Source organism: Ochotona curzoniae, unplaced genomic scaffold, assembly GCF_017591425.1.
Source record: "Ochotona curzoniae isolate NIBS_2020 unplaced genomic scaffold, NIBS_Ocur_1.0 contig_3819, whole genome shotgun sequence".
Taxonomy (NCBI): Eukaryota; Metazoa; Chordata; class Mammalia; order Lagomorpha; family Ochotonidae; genus Ochotona; species Ochotona curzoniae.
Window position 1 is genome coordinate 36,506,265 of NW_024466004.1, and position 27,396 is coordinate 36,533,660.

At 39.1% G+C, this 27,396-nt stretch overlaps 1 protein-coding gene across 3 annotated transcripts in view; it reads left to right on the forward strand.

Moving 5' to 3' along the window:
* LOC121158739 (cytochrome b5 reductase 4) overlaps positions 1-27,396 on the forward strand; it is a 79,840-nt gene that overhangs the window by 15,688 nt on the left and 36,756 nt on the right. For all 3 annotated transcript variants that reach the window (XM_040983703.1, XM_040983705.1, XM_040983704.1), the window contains exons 3-5: positions 10,219-10,319; positions 13,830-13,911; positions 21,384-21,413. In XM_040983703.1, the coding sequence (XP_040839637.1) occupies positions 10,219-10,319; positions 13,830-13,911; positions 21,384-21,413 (213 nt within the window). The remainder of the gene's footprint in view (positions 1-10,218; positions 10,320-13,829; positions 13,912-21,383; positions 21,414-27,396) is intronic.

A 27,396-nucleotide genomic window follows, 5' to 3' on the forward strand; every position in this document is an offset into this window, starting at 1 on the left:
ATTTCTTCTAGGTTATAAAATTTGTTGTCATAAAGTTGCTCTCAATAATCTGTTATCCTAGGCTCAATGTTGTGGTGTTGTAAATAAAGCCACTGCCTATGATACTGGCATTTTATATGGGCACTGGTTCCTGTTTGAGCTACTCCACTTCCTGTCCAGATCCTGCTAATGGCCTATGAAGGTAGTGGGCTCCTACCAGTATGTGAGAAGCCTGTAAGAAGCTTCTGGCTTGGGCCCGGCGCGGTGGCGCAAGTGGTTAAAGGTCCTCGCCTTGCACGCCCGGGATCCCATATGGGCGCCGGTTCTAATCCCGGCAGCCCTGCTTCCCTTCCAGCTCCCTGCTTGTGGCCTGGGAAAGCAGTCGAGGACGGCCCAAAGCTTTGGGAACCTGCACCCGCGTGGGAGACCCAGAAGAGGCTCCTGGCTTCGGATCAGCATAGCATCGGCCCGTTGCGCTCACTTGGGGAGTGAATCATCGGACGGAAGATCTTCCTCTCTGTCTCTCCTCTCTGTATATCCGCCTTTCCAATGAAAAAATAATAAAAATAAATCTTTTTAAAAAAAGAAGCTTCTGGCTCCTGGCTTTAGCCTGACCTACTGTTGGCCATTGTAGTCATCTAGGGAATAAACCAGCAGATAAGAAGATCTCTCTGTCTCTCCTTCCTAACTCTGACTTTCAAAATGAATAAACGAAATCTTTAAAAAAATATTCTTATTTTTTCTGTGTTTGTGGTTTCAGTTTTAATATTTCCTGTCTTCTTTCTGAGTATTTTTGAATCCCCTCTCTTTTTGTTTAGTCTACCTGAGTTTGTAGTTTTACTTACCTTTTAAAGAGCTAGCTTTTCATTTATCTTTTTCTTTCCTCATATTTTAAGCTCTAATATTTATTATGTCTTTTTAAAGTGTAAAGGATCCTATTGTTATTGTATTAGAGTTTTTCTCCTCTTTTAGTCTATTAACACTTTTCAGGATTTATGTATTTGAAAGGCAGAGTAACAGAGGCAATGAGTGAGTGAAAGAGAAAGAGAGAGGTGCTCTCATATAACTGGCTTATGCCTTGAATGTCTGTAACAGTCAGAGCTAAAGCAGCCTGAGAGGTACTAGGAAATTCATTCGTCTCTTACATGAACAGCAGGGATGCAAGTACTTGGGTCAGCATCTGCTGTCTCCAGCAGAAAGCTGGATCAGAAACAGTCGGGACTATATACAGGCACTTTGATATGGGATCTAGGCATGCTAAGCAAAGACATAATCAGCCATACAGCTGCATTATAACACCTTCCCAAGTCTGTAAATATCTCCTTTGTGTACGTGGTTGTTCTAAAATCGGATGCACACATATTTATAAATGTTCATTCCTCTGGCTGAATTGTGCCTTTTCATTATATGATCATTATTTATTTATTTATTGTATAGTTTATTTAAAGGTAAGGAAATCACAGATATACATTCAGGAATAGAGTGAGCAGACAGGGGAAAGATGGGAGAGAAATGTTTTTATTTCTAGCTTGTGTCCACAGGAAGAGAGAGCATCCCTCCTTGTCTAGCTTCTCAGTGCCTGGGAAGGGGAGTGATTAAATGATACCAGGCGAGGTATGGACGACAGCCTGGGAAAGGGGCCATTTGATTGACAAGTGGACTGTATTACATAGAGTGAGGAAGGTATGGCTTCCACGTCATGAGCCTAAGCTTGCTACCTGTCTGTGGCAATTGATTTACCTCGTGAAATTTCTGACTCCTATTCTTGCTGAAGGATATAGATTTATCTCACCTTATGTAGTTATAGGGGTGTAGGCCTTGCATGTCCTGGCTTTGGAAATTTCTCCCTGTTTCATTTAATGGATCCATCTCATAAGCCATGGAAAGTATAGCTGGTGCCAGTGGCTATGTCCTCCATATTGTCATGACCATTCTGAGAACTCACTATCCTTTTTCTGTCCTTTGAAGCAACACCTGTGGCCCTCAGCTTGTTCACAGAGACAGGCCATCTCATCCTTTGTGTGCATCTGGGCCTGATCTCCCCTACATACGCTTCAGCATAGGAGGCAACACAATATGCACTGTGGCTGAATACCAGTACACACATCCCAGTCTCTGGTTCCTGAGAACAAGAGATCCTGTTGCATCTGGGTTCTATAGAACATGGAGGTCCAGGTTTCTTGGCAGTGGTAAAGGCCATCATTGAGATTTCCTGACCCTGGAGTCTCTGCCTCAGGCTCTGGCCAGCACTTTTGTGAGAGCCTAAAACCCATCAAGTCTCTGCCTTGCTTTTCCCAGACCAGTGCAGGGTTGCACAGCAGACATGATGTGCCCAGGATCCGTCAGGTGCCTCCTCCTCCACCACCTCAGGAACCTGGCCTTAAGCCCCCGGCCAACTGCATTGATGTGCTGCATGTGCAGCATACCTAGCACCTGTGGGATCCAGGGCCTGCCCACTTCCATATTGGTGCTCTGGAACACTGCTGATCCCTCCTCCCTGTTACCTATGAGGCCCTTAGCCTGCCCACCTTCACAGCATTGTGTTGCTTTGCTGCCAGTCTAGCCTACTTAGGACCCCAGTGTTAGACCCCTGACATGCTGCTCCCAGACCAGCAGGGAGCCACACCATGGTGAGGATTGCGTAAGAACTCTGAGTGAGACATTTGGCACATCTATTCCCTGACCAGTGAATATCTATTCTAAGGCCTGTTGGTTGACTGTCATGACTACTTTAGAAATGTTTGGGGACTTGATGTAGAAGCTGACCTGACGTGTAGGTTAACTTACCCAAAGCCATAGTCTGTTTTTTTTTTAATAAAGATTTATTTATTTTTATTGCAAAGTCAGATATACAGAGAGGAGGAGTGATAGGGAGGAAGATCTTGCGTCCAGTGGTTCACTCCCTAAGTGACCGCAATGGTCAGAGCTCAGCTGATCCAAAGCCAGGAGCCAGGAAATTCCTCCAGGTCTCCCACACAGGTGCACGATCCCAAGGCTTTGCGCCATCCTCAATTGCTTTCCTGGCCACAAGCAGGGAGCTGGATGGGAAGCAGGGTCGCCGGGATTAGAACCGGCGCCCATATGGGATCCCGGTGCATTCAAGGCAAGGACTTTAGCTGCTAGGCCACCACACAGGGGCCTCTGATTTTTTAAGGTAAATGTTGTGTGACATACTGAGATCCAAAAGCAGCTTCCAGAGAGGATCAAGTAAAGAATAAAATGTCTGCTTTAACATGCCACAGCCTTAACATGCTCTTGTTTCAGCCTTAATTTTAGGCCAGCCTTTTGCATTGAGCCCCAGGGTCTGAGCTTGCTCAGTACTTCTTTGACTTCCCCAGGTACAGGTCTCCATTACTTCCAACCTAGTAGAAGATCTAGGATACAAACAGGTTTCTTGCTTTTTTCTCCATTGACAGCTAAGCTTATTGCAGTAGATTAAGTAGGGGAGGGTGGGACACAAGATTCTAGGATGGAAACAATGTCCCTGCCTCTTTTCTAGTGCTGAAATAACTGTTTTGTATCAGTGCAGCACCTGGGCATGAGTGAGTTTTCCCATCCTCATGTGGGATTTGGTTCACATTTTCCTTGTTATTCATTGTAGCCTAAGTAACAGTGTGCTTTTTCTGTTCTTTCCAGCAGCAGCTAGCTTTTGCCTAGTGTCACAGCAGGGCTTAGAGATGGGAAACTATTAACCCCTTTCCAGCAGCAGACAGCTTTTGCCTTATTTCAGAATTTGGTGAGTGTCTTACTCTACCTTAGCAGTGGCTGAATATGTACTCTTATAGGCTAAAAGTATGGATGGACTTGTCGCACTACATATCTGTACTTCCAGTTAGACTTTTTCTGGTCTGTCCTGCTCACAGAGTTTCTTATGAGAATCCCAAGAGGCAGAAGATAATGAGAAAAGAAATGATAAGGTTCAGGGATTCAGTTGGCTTTGGGGCACAGTTACTTTATAGTGACATCTCTCATTTTCCGTGTGTTTGGCCAAAGTTGAAATGATTCACATGCCCTCTTTCCTTGATGTGGCTGGTCACTCTTTAGAGTTTATGTCATCTGCTGTCTGAATACAACACCTTGATTTTAGCCATTTTCCTTTTTGAAGGATAGCAGCTTAACTCCTTGTTCTGTGTTAATCTTTGCAGGTGACTTTTTTTTGAAAATAAGGTTTAGATAAGATCACAAGGACTTCTTTGCACTCCCACCGCCACCCTGACTAATAGCAAGCCAACTAAGTTCTTGTGTAACTAAGGAATAGGCTTACAGAAGGAAATGATTCCACTGAATCGGGAAGAGATAGAAAAAGGCAGGAAAAGGACTTTTCTTCTCTTGAACAGAAGATATTTGTATAATATTAGTGCAAGTCATATATCTAGTTTAAAGATCGTAAATATGACCATTATAAATGACCCCTGGTCTCTACATAAGTTTGTGGATTTATTTTCAAATTATAGCTCGATTGGTAAAATTTTAGAGCTTTTACTAATTGATTTCCATTTAGTTAAATATCAGGGCTTTTTTTTCTAATACTTTTACATTAATGGTCTTTAATAGTTATGCCAGTTGAGTTTGCAAAGTTCTTAGAAGCTTATACCACATTTTCTTAGGTAAATAATTATTTTAAAATAATTATTTTAAGATTGTTTTCTTCCAGTTTTGATATCAAGCTTGAGCTAGTCTGTTTCTTCTGAGGAATCCTGTGTTTTCTGTGAATAAGTGTCCTTAAGTAATGGGTGATGATGAAAGAAAATCTTAATGTTTTGGCTAGTAGAATTTTGCCTCTTTTTAAATTCAGACCACTCACTCCAAGTGTGATTGTCTCCCTCCTTCTGCCTCAACTTCTCTAAAAAAGTGAGCCTTATGCTTCTTGCAGAATGGAGTTAGACTGATGCTGTTTGATTGTGTGGAGTTTGGCAGTTAGGATCCAAGATAATGTTACTTCTTACTTCTTCATGTTACTTCTTACAGACCTGCCTGAAATCTCTGATTTTGTACTTTTTGGACTCTTGTTGAATAAGTTGGTGGTGGTGATGACTGTTTTTGGCACGTTCTCCTTCTACTTACACTGGCTTTATTTTCACCATCCTTTAGTCTGCTAAGCATGTTATGTTACTACCAGTCTGCCTTTCACACTTTGAGAACTTTGTTACAATTATTCCCTTGTTTCTGAGTTTCATGTCTTTATCTTTTTATTTAGATGTACTTATTATTTATATATGAAAGACAGATTTGCAAAGTGAAAGTGATAGAGAAGGAGAGATATTGCATGCATTGGTTCACCCCTAAATGGCCTCAATGACTGGAGCTGATCCAGTCTGAAGCCGGGAGCCAGGAGATTCTTCTGAGTTTCCCATGTAGGTACAAGGTCCCAAGACTTGGGCCATACCTTCTTGGTTTCCTAGGCCATTAGCAAGGAGCTGGATTGGAAGAGGAGTTTTTGGGACAGGAATCAGTGCTTATTTAGGATTTTAGGCAGGCCTTTTGTCTTGAGCCCCAGGGTCTGAGCTTTTTCACTGTTTTTGTGATATCCCCAGGGACAGATGTCCCTGACCTTTTTAAAATGTCCTTGTGTTACATATGAAAGAGGGGCAGCATGGACGCATAGTAGATGAATTCTTCAAAAATAATGCAAAAAATTAGACATGCAATCTAATAAATAAAATAAAAATTCTAAACTTGGTTAATTCAAAAGAAGGCAAGGAAAGGGGAATTGAAACCCAAATACAAAACTTGAGAATGGGAAACAGTAAAATGGTGTATATTTTAATTCAGTCACAATAACAATTTTAAGTATAAATACATCAGGTATTCTGATTAAAAGATAAAAGTTGTGTGTGTGTGCGCGCATGTGCATGCATGTATGTTGTTTTACCGAGACTTAACTGTATGAAGTTTATAAAGATGTACCTTACAAAAATATAAATACATTTATGGAAAGATGTGTTCTACCCAAGCAGCATTACTCTTTGGACTGTATTATGCTAAGATTTTTAAAAATATTACTAGACAAATTTCAGACTCTTACTACAGACAAAGACACTTTATAATACTTATAAAGACTCATTTCATTAGGAAAATTCTTCATAACTTAAAGAAAAGCTTTACAATCTATGAAACAAAGATTCATAGAATTGAAGGATGGGTTGGCATTTGTAATCACATTCACATATAGCAATAGTTAGAACTAGCTAAAAGATAAAAATGGAGTGTGCACCACATTGTAACCCTGGATTGATATCAGGTACTGGGATGGTGGGAGGCTGGGTATGGCCTCTCCCCTTACCTCTCCTCTCCCCCCAGAAATGGGAAGAAGAAATAGAAAGTTTGGAAATAATGATCACACCCGTTTTTCTCTAACCCTAGATCTTATCCACCCTTATCAACTATGTAAACATCATCTATAATAATAATAATAATAATAATAATAGAGTAAAAAAATCTAGTTAACAGATAAAAATGTGCAATTTCTTTACTGAACACAAGGTGGCAAAATAGTCTCAGTACTCATAAAGATGTATTTGTTCAGTGAATACATTAAAATATGCCATATTTTCCCCCTCATTTTTCAATAAAATTAACATTGGTGAATAATTTAAGTAAATAGAAAATACTGCAGTATAGTGGCATAATACTTGAAACATATATACTAGAAATTTTTGTTGAACTGTTTTGCTACATCTTATAGGCTAGGCAATGATATTCTTGTTTTTATTGTCATTTCTTCAAAAAAAAAAGTTTTGTTTTTTTCTTAATGATTTCTTCAGCGCCACAAGAGTAATACAGTAGCATCATTTTCTACAAGAAGGTTTTTGATTTTCTTTTCCATTCCTGTAGTGATGCATTGGTCATTCTGTAGCATGTTGATGTTTTTCATGTTGATGTAAGTTTTCTGTTTTTCTTCCTGTTATAGATTGTGTTTTCTGGCCCTGTATTTAAGGGAGTGTATTATAAAAGCATAGCAGATACCGACCTGTCCTGATGTGGAGACATAGTGCAGTATGTATCTCTGCATCCAGACCAACCATGGACTCCCAGTGAAACAGTTGAATTGTATGCTGACAGTAGGATGCTGGACTCTCTGCTATTGTCCATGCCTACAATGTCAGGAAACACTCCAGTAGCAGAATGATGGGCATGTGACTGTTTGTGAGGGACTACCCATTGTAATACTAGAAGGGAGGTCAGTGGGAGGAGGTGGAATTCCAGAGCCTATGGAACTGTATCATAAAATAATAATTAAAAATTTTTGTTGTTGAATGAATATATGTTGTGGAACTTTGAAGTTAATTATTTGTATTTTAAAACATAAAATTATTTTTCAATCTATTTACAAAACACTGTTTTAAAAAATATATTTTATTATTTATTTGAAAGTCAAAGTTATATGTAAAGACGGGAAAATCAAGAAAGAGATCTTCCTTGTGCTGGCTCTGCCCCCCCAAGGCCCACATTTGTTGTGATGGCCTAGACTGGATCCTGGAGCCAGGTGCTTCTTCTGTGTCTCGCGGGTAGTTGCAGGCACCCTAGCACTTAGGCCATCCTCTGCTGCTCTGCTAGTTACATTAACAGGGAGCTGGATCAGAAGTGGAATATCTGGGACTCAAACTAGTACCCATGTGTACTATTGGTGTTGTAGACAGAAGCTTAACCCATTTAGGGCCAGCCCCCAAAATACCACTTATTCTGATAGATATAGATATAGTATTTATTTTATTTTTTTAATGCTGTTTACATAGTTGAGAAAGATATATAACTGGGCCCAGTGTGGTGGCCTAGCGCATAAAGTCCTTGCCTTGCACACACCAAGATCCCATATGGGCGCCGGTTCTAATCCTGGCAGCCCCACTTCCCATCCAGCTCCCTGCTTGTGGCCTGGGAAAGCAGTGGAGGACAGCCCAAAGCCTTGGGACTCTGCACCCGCGTGAGAGATCTGGAAGAACTCCGGGCTCCTGGCTTTGGATTGACTCAGGTCTGGCCATTGCAGTCACTTGGGGAGTGAACCATCGGACAGAAGATGATTCTGTCTCCTCCTCTCTATATCTGACTTTACAATAAAGCAAAATAAATCTTTATTTTTAAAAGATATATAATCATGTGGACCACTGATTGGGGTGGGAACAGTCAAGGTATGGAGGAAGAAGGGTGGGACAGATATTTCCAATTTTAATTTTTCTACTGTATGCTGGAGCGGGGCGGGGAGGGAGAGGAAGAAGGGGCGATTCTGTGCTGCCAAACTACTGGGGATAGAGATGTGGTCATTTGATGTCATCTTAGAGAGCCCAGTATGAGGAAGAATATTCCAGTGGTGTTATTGAGTGGTTTTACAGTTCTGAGGCATTCTTGGTTTCATTGCTCCAAAGCTGAGAAAATCAAGAGCTATTGTTTGACAAAGTCCACCTTAGTGCATTCACATTGCCAGATGCTTGTTAAGTTGCAGCACCCATCAGTTTGCATGGGAGCCAGGGCTAGGGGCAGAACTGAAAAGGTAACTGCATTCACCAGTGCATAGCCTGATGTAGGTGACAGACTGAACTGAACCCTGCGCTAGCTGGAGCACCCCAGGTGAGGTTTCTTGGGGGACTCCCCAGCAACTGGACTCAGTCTCTGGCCACAGGGAAAATCACAGGGCGTGTGCCCCAGCCTTGGAGTGCAGATGGACTGGGTCTCCTCAGCTGTGAATGCCAGTGCAGTTGACAGTATAGCCAGATGCACACAGGGGACTTAACAGTTAGATGATCTAGGCCAGCAGAGAAAGTTGAGTGTCAAGTTAGAGGATGGAAAGTGGAACAGGTTGAACATCACTGCTGGCCAAGCTTTGGCACCTTTCAATTACTTAAAAGCAAAGTTAGAGAGAGAGAGAGAGGAAGAAAGAGATGTTCTGTCACCCGTTTTACTCCGTAAGTGCTTGGTCAGGATGAGTCTGAGAGACCAAAATTTTGAACGATCATCTCCTGCTTCCTGTGGTGCACTAGCAGGAAACGAATGCTACATGAAGAATGGTTCTGTTTATTATTAAATTGCTTTTGTAATTCTCCCAGTATTAAAACTGTTATTCTGTGATTGAAATTAAGTATTCATTTTGACAGTGCAATGTACTAAATGTAATTATAAAATGGACACTTTTGATACCAAGAATTGGCTTGAGAGCTCAGAATTTGAAGTTCGTAGCACAAAACAATTTAGTGTGAGAAGGTATTAGAACAGGTAGTACTAGTACTTTGACTAACAAAACTCAGTGTCTCTGTTACTAGTACTTTGACTAAAAAACTCAGTGTCCCTGTTATTTTGAATGTATTTTAACTGCACAGTGTATCCTTCAGTATTGCCAAGATATTTTAAAATGTTTATTCAAATGTTGGACTATATCTTTGTAAAGCAACTGCTGAGTTTTAATTTTAATTAGTTACTTTCCTTAATGCAGGAAATCTTTTGTGTTTGTGTGAGTTTATTCGTTATTAAAGTTTAGAAAACAAAACACTAAAATAAGATATTAACATAAAGGAAGAGAGCGATGGATGGATGGATGGATGGATGGATGGATGGATGGATGGATGGATGGATGATTGGTTGGAAGGAAGGGCTGGCAGATACTTGGATGGATGGCCAGACAGGTAGATGACATCTTCCCTAAATCCTCTATCAGTGAAGATCACCCTGCACATGGCCTGAAAGCATCTATTGAGTTGTGAACAGAAGGCCTTGGTCCCAATCTAATTCTGTATCGTTCAAGATTGGTGTTTCAAGAATTCCATCTTGGTTCCTGTTTCTATTAAAATTTCAATTTTGCAGAATTTGATAATAGCTTAACATCAATTTGAGATTATGTCTATTGGTTCATAACTTTTTTTTACTTAATGTGTCTCCCTCCAAAATGAATGCTCATTTTAGACAATTTAGATTTACTAAATTCAAAATTCCTGTCCTGTAGTGCAGTACATTGAGTGTACAGGCGCTGTCCAGCCCTCTTCACATAGCTCTGTGGATTAGAGTATAAGGAACCCTACCCTAATATAACAACTGATGTGAGTTCTAAACTATTCTGACTCTAACCTGGTAGGCTTGTGTTGTCTACCAGAACCCATCATTCTGGTAAGTTAACTTGTATAATGAAATCTAAGTCTGTTTACTATTCTTGATATTTTGAAACAATTTGTTGAATAGAGTGTTTTTAAGGAAACTTGCAGCTTTTATAATCTTTAAAGCTCACTTAGGATATTGGCTTTCATTGCTTTGATATAGGATTTGTTTACAATGTCAGCCCGTACATGGAATATCATCCTGGTGGAGAAGATGAGCTAATGAGAGCAGCAGGATCCGATGGTACTGACCTTTTTGATCAGGTAAGGTCGTGAAATTAATCAAAAAATTACAATGGAAGAGTACTCTTAGATTTGGCAGTATGACATTTATAGAAAAAAAATAATAGATTTTATTATGTGTTGGCGTAAATTTGAGAAGTAGGCAGATGTTCACTAGTAGCAGCTGCTTAATTTGCCTTTGAATTGTTTTAGAATTTTAGAGATGATACTGAATCTGGCAGTGCTTACTGCTTCCTCTGCTGGTCACTGTTGACTCAGTCTTGATTGATTTTCATAATGAGGATGATTGACTTATGAAAGGCAGTGATGATTGGAAGGAACATTGAGAGACTTAATCACTTTAAATAAGTTGCTTAATTCTCTGCTCTTAGTCTTTTCTCATTTGGAAATATTTATTCAGTTTCTTCAATGTGCTGAATCTGCCTGGTAAGTAGAAGTTAGATGAGATTGACTGATAAATGGAAAATTTATTTTTCCTCAGGTGATAATGGAAATTCTGTGTATCTCACATTTCCCCTTTTATTTACTGAAAGCAGGCTTTAGTTCTTGTACTGTTTAGAAGCCATTACATATGTTAATTGCTGCGATGGCATTATTTAGAAGAATAGAAATGAATTTAGTATAAAAAAATTTTGGTGGTTTTCTTTTCTGGTATTTAATGATGATTAACCATGTTGTAGGTTTTTTTTTTTTTTCATTAAGTTACCTGAGGCAGATTGTTCTATATATTTTTTCTTTTTTTTTTTAAGATTTATTTTATTTTTATTGGAAAGGCGGATTTACAGAGAGGATAGACAGAGAGGAAGATCTTCCGTCCTATGATTCACTCCCCAAGTGAGTGCAGTGGCCAGTGCTGCGCCGATCCAAAGCCAGGAGGCTCTTCCGGGTCTCCCACGCGGGTCCCAGGGTCCCAAAGCTTTGGGCCGTCCTCGACTGCTTTCCCAGGCCACAGGCAGGGAGCTGGATGGGAAGCAGGGCTGCTGGGATTAGAACCGGTTGCCCATATGGGATCCCGGGCATGCAAGGCGAGGATTTTAACCACTACACCATCGCGCTGGGCCCTATATATTTTTTCTTATAAAATGTAATTTAATCTCTTCCCCCTTCTTTTTCATCCACCTTGGGTTTGGTTTTTTTTGGCCAGAATTACAGAAACATAATTTGTTTTATGTTTAGAAGTACTTACATGCAATTACTTGTCTGGCAGAACCTAGTTTATTATTACTGTTCTTCCTGGATTGGAGAGAAATCATGTTTGATAGCATTCTTCCTGGGAAGTTCTTATTGCTATTGCTATTATAAGGCAAGTTCCCATTGTCATTTGCTGTTTTTATTATTTAGCAGTACAAGCAGAATAGGAAGGATTAGGACTATTTGTCTAAAATGTTATCGGCCATACTTTTTTATCTGCCCACTAACGTCTTCATGTACAGGAAAAACTTCCAGGTAAGTCTAGTATTGCTTGTATTTCTCAGTGTTATGAGGTGATGTAGACTTCATTTAAGGAAAGCTTGTTTTTGAGAAGGCACAAGGATCACTGTGTTTTTGTTTTGATTGTTCCACTTAGCAGTTAAAACAGTACTTTGGTTACCATACTGCTTCATTCTCTTTGACTTTAAAAAGATCGTTAAAGTTTAATTTATTTACAAGTTTCTACCAGTATGAAAATGGACAAGGTTATATTCTGTAAAACATAATAAGGCTTCTTTAATCTTTTCTTGTGAGAATTTGTTTACTTACGCCCAGAATTTCAGTTGTACGAAGAATATTAAGTGAGATTTGTATTGTCTTATTTCTGTCTCCAGTTTTGTTCTCACCGCTGATTTATTGTATTTCTGTTGATCATTTTGATGATCCATTGGCATTTCAGCTGCATGTGTTCCTAGATAATATCTCATATTTTTCCCTGTTTCTGGTAATAATATCATCTGTTTCTTGATAGGGCAACAGGGACTTGAAGCTACGGAGAACTTTTACCTTCTGTCATTGTACCCCAGTATCTGGCCTATGGATTTAATATTTTCATGAAGCTAATAGAAATCCTATGCTCTTGTTAAAACCATTTTTCCCCTTCCCATTGCCTTAGTTGAAGTCATCAACACCCATTCTAGTCCTTTTTTTTTTTTAATGCTGTCCTACTAATATTGCTTATAGTACTAATTTGGATAATGTGACAATTGTCTCAGTACCTTGCTCTTGAGCTCTTCAGTGACTAACCGCTTACAGGCAGTAGATAGGTATTTGAGGCCCTAAAGAGTATGTCAGGACAGATATTCGAAACTGCATGTTTTAAGCAAATTGAAGTGCCTGCCATTTTTCATTGCTAATGTAATTGACAGATCTCATACCTTTCCCTCTTTGAATATCATTCTCTTTTATCTGTTTAAATTCTACCCAGTCCACGGCTATGGGGAACCCTGACTCCAAAGGTAGTGCTTTAGGCATTAGTAGATGCTCCATAGGTATTTGTTAAATGCAGTTTATGTAAGTAAGGAAGTACCAATTTATATGTACCCTTTTATGTGTTATTTTAATATTTAGTTACTGAAGAGCATACCATAGTTTGTGTTATCAGTGTTATTTGACCAAGTTATTTTAATAGTTGTATAGTGTAATATTGGATAATGTACTATGATTTTCCTTTACTCTTTTTTACAGTTAATTCCAATTCTTTTTCAGATATATTCCTAAGTATCTGAGTGAAAAAGAGCATATTTTGAGGGTTTTAGTGTATATGGAAAAAGTACCCTCCATAAGGTTGTTTAAATTTGATCCCCACCAATAGTACCTCTAGCAACAAATGCTGCCAATGTTTTCCTTGAAGTAGTAGTCGCATTTCATTTATTTTTAAGAAAATGTCTGCTAAATACTCAAATAGTGTTAAATAATTTATTTGGCATTCTTCCATGCGTAAATGGGCTTTCATTTAAAAAAAAAAGCATGCTTTGTTTTACTGATCAAATGATTGCCTAAATTCAGGGTGATTATCATGCTTTATGTTGAAAGTGTTTTTAAGAACTTCTTGGTTTATCACACTCACATTAAATCTAAGGATTAGTACTCTGTGGTCCAGCTTTAAGTAAATAAACACCTTTTCTACTTCTTGGAGGATATTCTTAAATATCAGTCCCAAATCAATATGGTTACAAAAATAGTTTGGATCCTTTGCCATAGTTAGTACTAAGAGGATGGCATGTTGCCCACCACTGCCTTTATAATACCAGTGCAAATGTCAAAACATTGACAAGCGTACACAACATTTTAATATTTTCATGAAGCTAATAGAAATCTCATCGATATCCACAACCTCAGAAACTAGTAGAGGCCTGTAGATAAAACTTAGAAAACACTGTATAAACAATTCCTGTTTTTGCTGCCTTTGTGTCACTCCTTTGATTAATTGAATCTTTTGTAGTTTTTAGGTGTATAGAATGATTTACAAAGGTTTAGTTTTGGTCATAATAAAATGAGAAGATCCCCACTGAGTTAGACTTAACATTGCTTTTTTTCCCCATTTTTTTCCCATGCTAGGTTCATCGTTGGGTTAATTATGAATCTATGCTGAAAGAATGCCTGGTTGGCAGAATGGCAATTAAACCTGCCATTCTGAAAGGTAAGTAAAGCTGGCACGTAACCAGCATTGATGTATAATGTATGTGTAGTACTTATTTTTAAACTTGTATTTCAACAAATAGACTTCAATGTTTTTCTCACTCTTATTGACCTCCTGATCTAGCCACTCTAAAACATTTACTTCATTTTGTATGGAGACTTACATTAAAACAACTGATATATTTTGTAGGAAAAATTCATAGGGTATGATGCTTAATTATTTTAGAAGTAAACACTTCATTGTTTTTTTAATTTTCTTTAGTTATTTACCTGTTGTATAGACAAATTAATTACTTGATTATTGTGATACAGTTGATTTTTAGATGAGCTTTTAGAGATTATTTTTGCTTAAATAATAATAGTCACACTATCTAGAAATCAGAATATATAAAAAATACATAATAATTTGCTGTCTCAGCTTTGTCTCACGTTTGCTTTTAAAGATCTCATCCGCTTCATGTTCTCTCACTGTAATAACCCCATTCTCATTTTAAACTTCTTTTAAATATATTCCATGTTTTCTGCTTTTATCTGAGATGGGGCTCTTCAGTCTGCGTTGTATTCAAGGTCATCTCTACTTCCTGACCCGCTTTCAGAAGAGCAGCCATATTGAATTTTAGGCATGGAATTGGAGTACTACTAATATTTTGTGTAACACTTTTCTATGAATGAGTGATAAGCATTTCTTTTGAGTAACTCCCTGACTTGACTCTGAGATTTGGATGAAATTTGTTGATTCAACCAGAATCATCCATTACTTACTTCATTGAGTTTTGTAATATAAGGTTTTGTCAAAGCCGGAGGCTTGGTCAGCAGAATGAAGTAGCACAGGTCTGAATTTGAACTCTCTCCATAGCTATTAGCTATGCAGTGTTTACACATGAGCTCTTTTCAATATTGTTGCCCTTTTTAGGTGAGATAATTGCCATACTGCAAGTGCAGATGGAGTCCAGGACTGATACGTGAACAGATAAAGAGGCTTAATTATCAATTTAGTGATTTTCAGTGAGGCAGTGGTGAAATACTTGGATATTTAGGAAGAAAATGGGCAAGTTAACAAAACTCATAATAGAAAAAATAATACCAGTGTATCGTTATTAAGCAAAGAATCAGTTATGTTTGTTTGAATCCTTTATTTAAAGATGTTATGGTTCGTGTTATGTTTTAGAAAGATTCATCAGTGATGGATTAAAGATAAATTTTAATGACTGATAGTATGCATACATGAAACATTTCATTCTTCAATAAAAACGAAAAAAGCCCATAGTCTGTGACTGTTGTAGCTACTAATAAGTTTCATGTGGCTCATGAGCACAAGAAATGTGCCTAGTACAAGTTGAGATATGCATGCTGGAAGTGTAAAATAGATTGGACTTCAAAACTCAGTTTAAAAAAATACAAAATGTCTCATAATTGTTCTATTGATTGTGTGTTGGAAAGAGATTATTCCACATATATGCGTAAAAATCTAATTAAACATTTGTTGTGCCTTGCCAGTCTGGCTAATTAGAAAATTTAAGTATGCACTATGGCTTGCATTAAATTTCTTTCGGACAGCACTGTTCTAGATCATAATATGTTAAGTCATATTTTCTAATGGCAAATTTTAGTTTCAGTAATATTTCTTTTTAATTTTTTTTGCCTATTATACTTTCTGTTCCTTATGTTACTAGATTTTATGTCTTATTTCTAGCATTTAATAACTGTAAAGCACTTAGAATCATAGGTTAATAGAATATTAGAGTTGGGAGAGGGTCTTAGAGCTATTATAACTCCCTCTATCAGCAAGAAGCTACTGAGGCTTTTAGGTAAACATAACATATAAGATGCAGAGTTATTTAATTGTAGAACTCCACTAAAGCAAAGAAATCCTAGGAGCCTGCTTTTGTAAGGCTCACTAATGTTCCCTACTGTTTAATGATTTATTTTCCTTTGGTGTATGCCAGTGGTTCTTAACAGATGTTGATTATGTTTCTCAGGGGACATTTAGGATTAACTGCAGACATTTGGTTGTCCTAAGAAAACAGGGCACCACTGACATTCTGATGGATCGAGATCAGAGATGCTGCTGAATAATTAAACATAATCCAGAACAAGGAATTATCTAGCCCAGCATCTTGGCAGTGCTGAAATAAGGAAACCAATCTCTCATTGTTAAAACTTGATGGTAGTGGCCCATACATGTAAAACTGGTATGTACACAGCGAACAGCTTTGTGGATGCATAGATAACAGTATTCATAGGTAGCGGTGGTATTAGTTTAGTCATGATTTCTGTTAATGTCACAGCACTGTGAGCACAAAGTTTTGTAGAGGCAGGCAAAGTTCTGTTTCCTGATTAGTAAATGGAGACAATTCAGGTGGGCAAATCATAAGCCCAGAGGCTAACTAGTGGGAAGGAGAAGCAACAAATCTATTTATGGGTGACAGGGGAACATAGTGAAGTGAGACCAAATAAGCAAATTTGTTATCCTAGTCTTGCTGTTTTGATGTATGTTTGCTGATATAGGGTCCATTGCAAAGGTGATTTAAGGTAAGATAATTGAAAATGAAAAGTCCCTGATTAGAGAACAGATGAATGCCTGAAGAAGTGTTTCTTGTTGTATGATGGTGGGAGTTTTGTTAGGTTAGCATTTATTTTATTTCAGAGAAAGATGATTTTTGGTTTTTTGTTTTTAAAGAGTCATCTTTATTTTTACTGGAATGACCTATTTACAGAGAAAAGGTGGGACAGAGAGAAAGATCTTCCAGTTGCTGGTTCCCTCCCCTAGTGGCCGTGATAGCTGGAGCTGAGCCTCTCTGAAACCAGGAACCAAGAGCTTCTTCTGAGTCTCCCAAGTGGGAGTAGAGTCCCATTCTCTATTGCTTTCCCAAGCAACAAGCAGGGAGCTGGAAAGGAAGTGGAGCAGCTGGGACACAAACTGACACCTATATGGGATGTCATCTCATGCAAAGCGAGGATTTAGCCACTTGTGTCATTGCACCAGGCCCAGAAAGATGATTTTTGAACACACGCATTCATATTCATTCCAAAGGAGGAAAGGATTTAGTCCCTCTTGGGCTAGGACAGGAACTGGACAGTGATAGTAAATTGGAGAATTGAATAAACAATGATAGAAATAACTATTTAAAAACTTGAACTTCTAACAATGCAATATATGTGGTATTAACTAAATGCATAATGGGGGAACATTCTGGAATAAGTAAGTATGTACTCTGGGGCTTGTAAAGCTTTTTAATCCTGGGATTTTACAGAGCATGTCTTTGAACTATTATTAAATCTTCATTTAAATTCTGCCAGTAGGCTGCTTCTAGGATAGAAATATTTTCAAGCCTTTGAAGTTTGAGAGATGTTTGAAAACTTGAAAAGATTCAGAAGATGATTAGAAACAAGAGTAGAAAAAAAATAAGACATAGGGCTGGTGCTGTGATGTAGCAAGATAAGATGGAGACTTCATAAATCCCATCTTGGAATGCCAGTTTGAGTCCCATTGTTCTGTTTTCTCTGATCAGTTCCTTACTAATGTGCCTGGCAGGGCATTAGAGGCATATGGGGGCCAAAGATGGAGTTCTTGACTCCTCCTGAATTTGGTCTGGCCTATGTCTGGCTATTACAGCCATTTGAGGAGTGAACCAATAGATGAAACATTCTCTCTCTCTGTTTCTTCCTTTCCCTCCTTCCCTCCCCCCCCCCCCCGTTACTGTCATTCCAGTGAAAGGTGAGACAAATCTTTAGAGAGAAATGGTTATTTGACACATTGTACAAAGCAAAGGCATCTTCTGGCAAGGCTTGTATGGTCAAGAGAACATGGAGTAGATTTGATTGTTGTGAACAAGATCTTAGGTCAAATTGCTGGACACATGATACCAACATTTTGGAATGAGAAAGGGAGAAATATAACTACAAGATCACTGTAAATCATTCAAGTATAAATTCTCATCACTTTTCATCCTAGAATGCTTTTCTTCAAAACTTCCTGACAAATGCTTATATAAAACGTAGCAGAAGTATCACTTCTTAGTGATGCTCTTTTGATTTCCTTCCAAGCAGATATGCTACCCTTTTGTGCTTAACACTTTCTACATACATGAATCTCTTTTACAGCATTGGTCACATAATGTCTATAGCAAGAGCCTGTAGACATTTTAATTTAGTGTATTTTAAAAAAAAGTAGTAACATTCTCATGATTCAGAAGGCACCCTTTTGGGGGCAAGTATTGTGATACAGTGGATTAACTCTTTACTTGGAATGTCCATATTCCACTCACAGTACTGATCTCCACTTTTTATGCAGCTTGTTGCTAATGTACACCCTAGGAGGCAGCAGCTGATGGCTCAAATTTTGGGAGCTTTGCCACTTGCTTGGGAGACCTGGATGGAGTTCTAGGCTGTTCCCTTTGATCTGACCCAGCCCTGGCAGATACAGGCTTTGATAGGTGAAGCAACAGCTAGATCAACTTTTCTTTCTCATTATGAAATAAACATTCTTAACAAGTGCCCTTTTCACACCTCTATCTCTCATCTATCCTCCCCCCCATAAATTTATAGGGTAACCACATTATTATTATTATTGTTATGAATCTGTCCGATTTATTTTTATGAATAGGCAAGCTGAATATATCATCCTACCTTGTTATCCAAATTGTATTGTACTATGTTAGTATTCTTTTAAGGTGTGTTCTCTGTCCAGCAGCAATGGACTTGGTACACGGAGTCGATAATGATCCGTGTGGACTGCTGATTGATGATCAGTAACTGGAGTTTATTAATAGCATCAGACTTTTAAAGACTGAGAGGGTCACAGAGGTATAAGGGAGGAGGGTTTGAGGAATTTATGAATCAATAGCCAGTGGGAGTTGACTGAGACTATGAGAGTTCCTGCACTTCTGCCTGGAAATAACCCTATTTTTGTTTTGTAAAGTTGGCCTGCAGATCCAATCAATTGTCCTGCTACAAAAATGATGAATAGGGCCCAGCGCGGTGGCGCAAGTGGTTAAGTCCTCACCTTGCATGCCCGGGATCCCATATGGGAACCAGTTCTATCCCAGCAGCCCCGCTTCCCTTCCAGCTCCCTGCCTGTGGCCCGGGAAAGCAGTCGAGGACAGCCCAAGGCTTTGGGACCCTGCACCCGCGTGGGAGGCCCAGAAGAGTCTCCTGGCTTTGGATCGGCATGGTATCGGCCATTGCAGTCACTTGGGGAGTGAATCATAGGACGGAAGATCTTCCTCTCTGTCTCTCCTCTCTGAATATCCGCCTTTCCAATAAAAAAATAATAAAAATAAATCTTTAAAAAAAATGATGAATAAATTTTGCATATTGACAAAATAGGGCTTTTTTTTGTTTCCCCCTGGGGTCTTTATGATTTACTTCTGTAATTAAGAATTCTTAACCCAGCCCTCAAACCAAGGAAGAGCAGTACTATTAGATTAGAATGTGAGCTTTCTCAATGACTTTGACCTTGCCATAAGTAGAGCTTCTTAGGAGAGTAACGAGAAATACTCTTTGGCCCTAGAGCCAATAAGTTGTCAAAATTATTCACTAGTTGTCAAAAGAGAATATCAGATTTGTTTTCCAGGGAGTAAGGCATTTTCCATCAGCTCTGTGACTTAGTTTTTGAAAATAATTGTAAAGATGAGCTAGTAGTTTTTAAAAGTAATGCAGATCACAGATGTTCTTTCTGCTGGCAAATCTTGGAATAAATGACAACAAGAAACGACTTTGAAAACAAATTACTAAAATTTAGCAGAATCTAAAAAATGATGACAGATTCAAATGAATTCACTTCATAGCTTATGAGATAATATATGTTCCTTCTAGAAACAAATTACCTAGCATGTTTCTTTAAAATTTTTGAGCCTCTTAGATGTAAACAAATTGTTTCACATACTAAATGAGATTTATAAAACTGCCAGCTATGTCTTACATTGAAAATAGCTGTAATTTACTTAAGATTCTATCAAAAACTTTCTTTGTTCTAAGATAAAATAAATAATCACAACTGCAATAGCAAAGATAGATAAGACTGAAGATGAAAGTAAGTAAGCCATCAGGGACAGGAGTAATCCCTGGCCAACTGTAATAACTGAATTTTTACCTGGCAATTGACAAAGCTCATTTTGAGGTAGAATTTAAATTTTTTAAAAATCTTGTATGTTTTTGCAAAGTCTTAAGTCTAGCAGTGGTATGTTAAACAAATGGGGCCTGAGTTTCAGAAGAGAAAAAAATCTAACCTTGGTTCTGCTGCTAAAAAATTGTGGGTTTCATAACCTTGACCTCTGACTCTTCAGTCTTAAATAAGAGAGGGAGGTGACTTGCCTTACATTGTTAGGATCCTTCTCAGCTACAAAATTATTTTGATAAAATGAAGAAAACAAGATTTTTGCGTTCTTAATCATGGCATTTTGCAAAGGTTGAGTGTAATGTAGTTAATTATAGAATTTGAGATGACTAAAAATTAGAATATAATTTTGAAAGTTTTGATTTAAATATTTACGCTGCTTTTACTATAAAATAAAATGAAATGAGTAATGGCTTTCAATTAGTCAACTTGGATACCTTGTGAAAGCTTATCCTCTTGTATTTTAAAAACTGATATTTGCTGAGGTTTTTTTTTTCCAGTACTAGAAAGGTTTATAGCATTTACAGTTAGTATGCTATACCTGTAGATTAGTTGTTATCATGAAAAAAAAATACTTGCTAATTTCAATTTTGTATTCATGTAAAAGTCTTGACATATGGTCATCATTTCTGCCACTTAAAGTTGTAAAAACAATGATCATTTTAAACCCTGACATCAGTAAAAGAGAACAATTTAGGAGATATTGGTTTGGGTTATTTATAGCTATATTTCAATTATGAAATTGAAATTTTGATTAATTTAGAACATAACTAAATAAAACTTGGGATTTATATCCTTTCCAAATAAATTAGCCAAGATCTTAGAAAAAAGTGACCAATTAAGTAGAATTCCTACAAAATAACAAGCAGACCTCAGCAGGAATGATCTGATATTATCCAGAGATGAAATATCCAGGATTACAGAGAGAGGTGGAAATCTTCTATCTGCTGGGTCATTCCCCAGATCGCAACTGCTGGGTTGAGCCAGGCTGAAACCAGGAACTAGGGGCTTCATCTTCACCAACCAGGCCCCAAGTGCTTGGACCAACTGCCGCTGCTTTCCCAGATTCCTTAGCAGGGAACTGGATTAGAAGTGGAGCAGCTGAGACTTAGCCAGCGCCCGTATGGCTTTGTGACACTTCTGGTAGAGGCTTAGTCATCTGTACCACAGCTACAGCCCTGAAACTTTGTTTTGAAAACAAAGTGCCTGGTTACACACCTGACTTTTCTACTTTAGCTTGACAGAAAGCTCTTGAAAAAGAAAGACTTGCATGTTTAAGTCAATCATATATACTGATGTTCTCTTTGAAATTGTGTGTTTTTAGCTGTCTTTTTTTCCCCTAATTCTTTATGCAGACTCTCATGAAGGAAAGAAAGTCTTAAATGGTAAGTTTTAAATATGTAACAAAAAAGTCATTTATGCTTATGTATAATCTTGTCTCACAAAATTGTATTGGAAGTTTATATTTTTTTATGTGCAAGACTTAATCTACGGGATTAAACAAAACTTTATACTCCCTCTATTCCAGTTATTGCTCTTAACAACACTCCCTTTCATGACATCTCTAAACTCATTTGTCCTAAGTTCAGCCTGACTACATATAATGTATTTCCAGCCTGAGAAATAAGCCTGAACAATCAGCTCCCGGAAGCATATGACATCACTTTCAGTGTTTGCATGTTGTTGCTGCATGGATTATTAACCTTGTCTTTTTGGCTGAGCACCATTGACTTCCTTAGCTATTCTGAGTGACTTGGTATTATGACTGTACTTGCACTTCCCCAAAACAAGTTTGGTTTGTTGGCTAGTACTGACTCCTGAAATTGCTGGGCTCCTGGAACTGGATTATATTGATGTTTGTTTAACAATATTGTTTTCCTCATCTACAAACGAAAGTTATAGAAAGGCAGCAAACAAGCTAAACTGTTAAATGAGTTGCCTCTTCGTAATTAACTAGCAAAAATAGTATATATAATGAACTATTTCTTTTAATTTTTGCAATTAATAGTACTGGCTGAGGGGGCCCCGGGAAGGCGCATCGGATGTCCCTGCGCTGAGGGGACCAGTGCGGCTCGGTGCGCAGAGGTAGCTGGCGAGGGTCTGGAGTCCCCCACATCCTGCCTGGTGAGTGCTTGAAACCACCAGGACTCTGATCGCCGCACCGAGCGGGCTGGGCGCCCCGCCTGCAGCAGCAGCACCTCCGTAGCGCAGGTTCAGGTGTCAGGAGAACTCCTGCAACAAACTGACACGGTGCGAACCTGCCGCCGTGAAGTCATTATAACAGGGCGCCCGGGCCACTCCTCCGCTAAGGGCCTGTGTGGGGGAGCCACACGGGAGCAGGGGCTCTGAACACCCACACACCACGAGTGGTGGATTCACTGCACAAGAGCCACGCCTGCAAAGTGCCTCACCCACAGTCCCGTGTGTGGGAGACGCACCAGGTGGGCTCTGAAAAACCCTGCAGTCCCTGACACGGAGAACGCAGGGAGAAAGCACATAAAACCTTCTACGCACTGCGGATTCCCGTGAAGGGAGCACACCCAGAGAGCGCCTCCATCCCGCCACGCCCTGGGGTGTCACACCTGTAGAAGAGGTGCCCAGAGTGTGCCTGGAATCCACTGGGCCCCCAAGGTGGTGCTCTACAGCCCCGGGCCCTGAGAACGCACCAACGGTGCCTTGAAAATTACCACGCCCGGCAACACCACGCCTACAGGCTCCAATCTCTACAGGAAAGCACCTGACAGCCCCTCAACACACGGGTCCATTTGCCTCACCAGAATACACCAACGCAATGGGAAAAACCACCAGAAAGAGTTGTGCTCCAGATGAAAGAGCCAGCACCCCACCAAACAAGGGCCAAAAGCCATTATCAATATCGACGATACGAGATGAAGACATGGAAGTGTTACCAACAAAGGAATTGATGAAAATAATGCTAAAATCTCTCAGAGACGTGGACACAAAGCTGGAAGACTTCCAGAACCGTATAATCACCGAAATACAACAAATCAAAACCAAACTGGATGCCCAAGATAATAAGATTGAAAGCCTCATCAACAGAATAAATGCGGCAGAGGAAAGGATCTCTGAAACAGAAGACACACAAAATGAAAGTGCCCAGCGAATTAAACAGCTGGAGACAAACCTCAGCAAAACTAATAAAATGATGCAAGAGATGAAGGATTACCTTAGAAAATTGAATATTCGGATCATCGGCCTCCCCGAGGGAGTAGAAAGAGAATCTGGGATGCAAGCAGTGCTCGATGAAATTATACAGGAAAACTTCCAAAACACTTGGAACACGAATCCACCCCGCATACAGGATGGACAGAGAACTCCCAACAGACATGATCCAAAGAGATCTTCACCCAGACACACGGTGCTCAAGTTCTACTCCAATGAAGACAAAGAAGGAATCCTGAGACAAGTACGAAGTAGAGAAAAGATCACATACAGGGGAAAACCCATCAGAATCACTGCTGACTTCTCCGAAGAGACCCTACAAGCAAGGAGAGAATGGACAAAGATCTTCCAAGTCCTGAAACAAAACAACTGTCAACCAAAAATAATCTACCCAGCAAAGATCTCATTTGTATATGAGAACGAAATCAGATACTTCAATAGCAAAGAAAAACTAGAAGAATATGTCTACACAAAACCAGCTCTGCAAAGTCTCCTTAGAAATGCGCTAGTCCCGGACAAAAAGGAGGCAAATCACAAACAAAGTTGGCAAATAAGAAGGTCTCCAAACTAAAGGCCGCACCAACAAGACAATTACATAGGCAACAACACACACACAACACAATCACATGGCAGGGCAAAATTGCAACCTCTCAATTTTAACTCTCAACACAAATGGTCTAAATTCACCAATCAAAAGACAGAGATTAATAGAATGGATCATCAAACAAGACCCAACCATCTGTTGCCTACAAGAAACGCATCTAACCAGAAAGGATGCAAAGAAACTGAAAGTGAAGGGATGGAAAAAGATATTTCACGCCAATAGACGAGAAAAAAAAGCTGGGGTAGCTATCCTAATTTCAGACGAGATAGATTTCATTCTAACCAACATCAAAAGAGACAGGGAAGGCCATTTTATACTGGTGAAAGGAATGATCCATCAAGAAGCAATCACCATCATTAATGTTTATGCACCGAATCTTAATGCACCTACTTATGTAAAGCAATTACTTACAGACTTAAGGGAAGACATAGACACCCGCACAATTCTTGTAGGCGATCTCAACACACCTCTAACAACAATGGACCGGTCTACGAAACAAAAACTCAACAAAGAAACAACAGAGCTCACACAAACAATAGAACAACTGGACTTAGTAGACATATATAGAACTTTTTATCCTAAGGCCACAGACTATACCTTCTTCTCAGCGGTGCATGGCACCTTCTCCAGAATCGACCACATGATAGGACATAAAGCGAATCTAAACAACTTCCAAAACATTAGTATCATACCATGTACCCTCTCAGACCACCATGGGATGAAACTGGAAATCAACAACTCAAAACTCCCCAGGAAGTATAGGCACTCTTGGAAATTGAACAATATGCTATTAAACGAACAATGGGTCAGAGAAGAAATTAAAGATGAGATCAAAAAATTTATGGAAACCAATGAAAACTCTGATACAACATTCCAAAACTTGTGGGACACCGCCAAAGCAGTGCTACGAGGTAGATTCATCGCAATCGGAGCCCATGTCAAGGCCCAAGAAAGACGCCAAATACAGGAACTAACCTCACACCTCCAGGATCTGGAAAAACAGCAGCAGAAGAGTCCCACACACAATAGGAAACAAGAAATCATCAAAACAAGGGAGGAGATAAACCAAATAGAAATCAAAAAAACTATACATAAAATCAACAAATCAAAAAGTTGGTTTTTTGAGAAAATAAACAAAATAGACACTCCACTGGCCCGATTGACCAAAAAAAAACAAGAGAAAGTGAGAATCAATAGCATTAAAGATGAAAAAGGCAACATAACAACAGACACTGCAATCATTAAGAAAATAATTAGAAATTACTACAAAGAACTGTACTCCCACAAATTTGAGGACCACCAAGAAATAGAAAAGTTCTTGGACTCCCACCACTTACCAAAACTCAGTCCGGAGGCAACTGCAGAATTAAATAAACCCATAACCGAGGCAGAGATTGAAACAGTCATCAAAGATCTCCCAACGAAAAAAAGCCCAGGCCCAGACGGCTTCACTACAGAATTCTACAAAACATTCCGAACAGAACTAACCCCAATCCTCTACAAGCTCTTCAAAACAATAGAGGAGGAAGCAACCCTCCCAAACTCATTCTATGAAGCTAACATCACCTTAATCCCAAAACCGGACAGAGAACCATCAGAGAAGGAAAACTACAGACCTATTTCTCTGATGAACATTGATGCTAAAATTCTCAACAAAATCCTAGCCAATAGAATTCAAAAAATCATCAGACAGATCATTCATCCGGATCAAGTAGGATTCATCCCTGGAATGCAGGGATGGTTCAACATTCGGAAATCCATAAATGTTATAAACCACATCCAAAAACTGCAAAACAAGAACCACATAATAGTTTCAATAGATGCAGAAAAAGCTTTCGACAAAATCCAACACCTCTTCATGCTAAAAACTCTAGCCAAAGTAGGCATAGATGGGAAAATCCACAACATAATCAAAGCAATTTATGAAAAACCCAATGCCAGTATCATACTGAATGGAGAAAAGCTAGAACCCTTCCCACTGCGATCTGGAACAAGACAAGGGTGCCCGCTATCACCACTGCTATTCAACATAGTCCTAGAGGTACTTGCAGAGGCCGTAAGACAAGAAAAAGAAATCAAAGGCATACGTATAGGAAACGAAGAAGTCAAGCTTTCACTATATGCAGATGACATAATCCTGTACATAGAAAAACCAGGAGACTCAATACAGAAACTGCTAGAACTTATACGAGAGTTTGGCAGAGTGGCGGGGTACAAAATTAACGAACGAAAATCAACAGCCATAGTGTACGCAAATAACACCAAGATGGAAGAAGATCTAACCAACAGGATACCATTCAAAATAGCAGAGAGAAGTATGAAGTATTTGGGAATAAATTTAACCAAAAGCGTAGGAGACCTATTCGAAGAAAACTACAAACTATTTAAAAAGGAAATTGAACAAAACCTCAAAAGATGGAATAACATCCCGTGCTCCTGGATAGGCAAAATCAATATCATTAAAATGTCTATACTACCACAAGCAATATACATTTTCAACGCAATTCCAATCAAATTGCCCAAAACATTCTTCACGGAACTGGATACAATGATTCAAGAGTTCATCTGGAAACACAAAAAACCACGAATAGCTAGAACCATCCTGAAAAATAAGAAGTTAGCAGGGGGAATCACAATCCCGGACCTCTGGACATACTATAGAGCAGTGGTTATCAAAACAGCCTGGTACTGGCACAAAGACAGAAAGGAAGATCAATGGAATAGAATAGAAGCACCAAAAGGGAACCCACACAAATACAGCCAATTAATCTTTGACAAAAAGACCAATGACAACTCAAGCAAGTGGGAAGGCCTCTTTAGTAAATGTTGTTGGGACAACTGGCTGATAGCCTGTAGAAACAAAAAGATAGACCCACATCTATCACCATACACTAAGATCCAATCTACATGGATAAAAGACCTAAACCTACATCCAGAAACCTTCAAACTCTTGCAGGAAAATGTAGGAAATACCCTGCAAGACCTAGGAGTAGGTTCCGACTTTCTAAGAAGGACACCAAAAGCAATAGCAGTTGAGAACAGAATAAACAAATGGGACCTCATCAAACTAAGAAGCTTCTGTACAGCAAGGGAAACAATCAACAAAGTAAAAAAGCAACCCACAGATTGGGAGAAGATCTTTGCACACGATATAGGCGATAGGGGGCTAATTTCCAGGATATACAAAGAACTTCAAAACAACCAAAAAACCAAAACAAACAAACCACTCAAGAAATGGGCACGGGAAATGGGCAAACATTTCACAAAGGAACAAGTCCAAATGGCAAACAAACATATGAAAAAATGTTCCAGCTCCCTAGCAATAAGGGAAATCCAAATTAAAACATCGATGAGGTACCACCTAACACCAGTAAGATTGGCCCACATAAACAAGAACACCAACGACGCTTGCTGGCGAGGATGCGGGGAAAAGGGAACCCTACTCCACTGCTGGTGGAGCTGCAAATTGGTACAGCCTTTATGGAAATCAGTCTGGAGAACACTCAAACAACTCAAAATCTGCATACCATATGACCCAGCAATAGCACTCCTAGGAATATATCCAAAACACCTGTTTTACG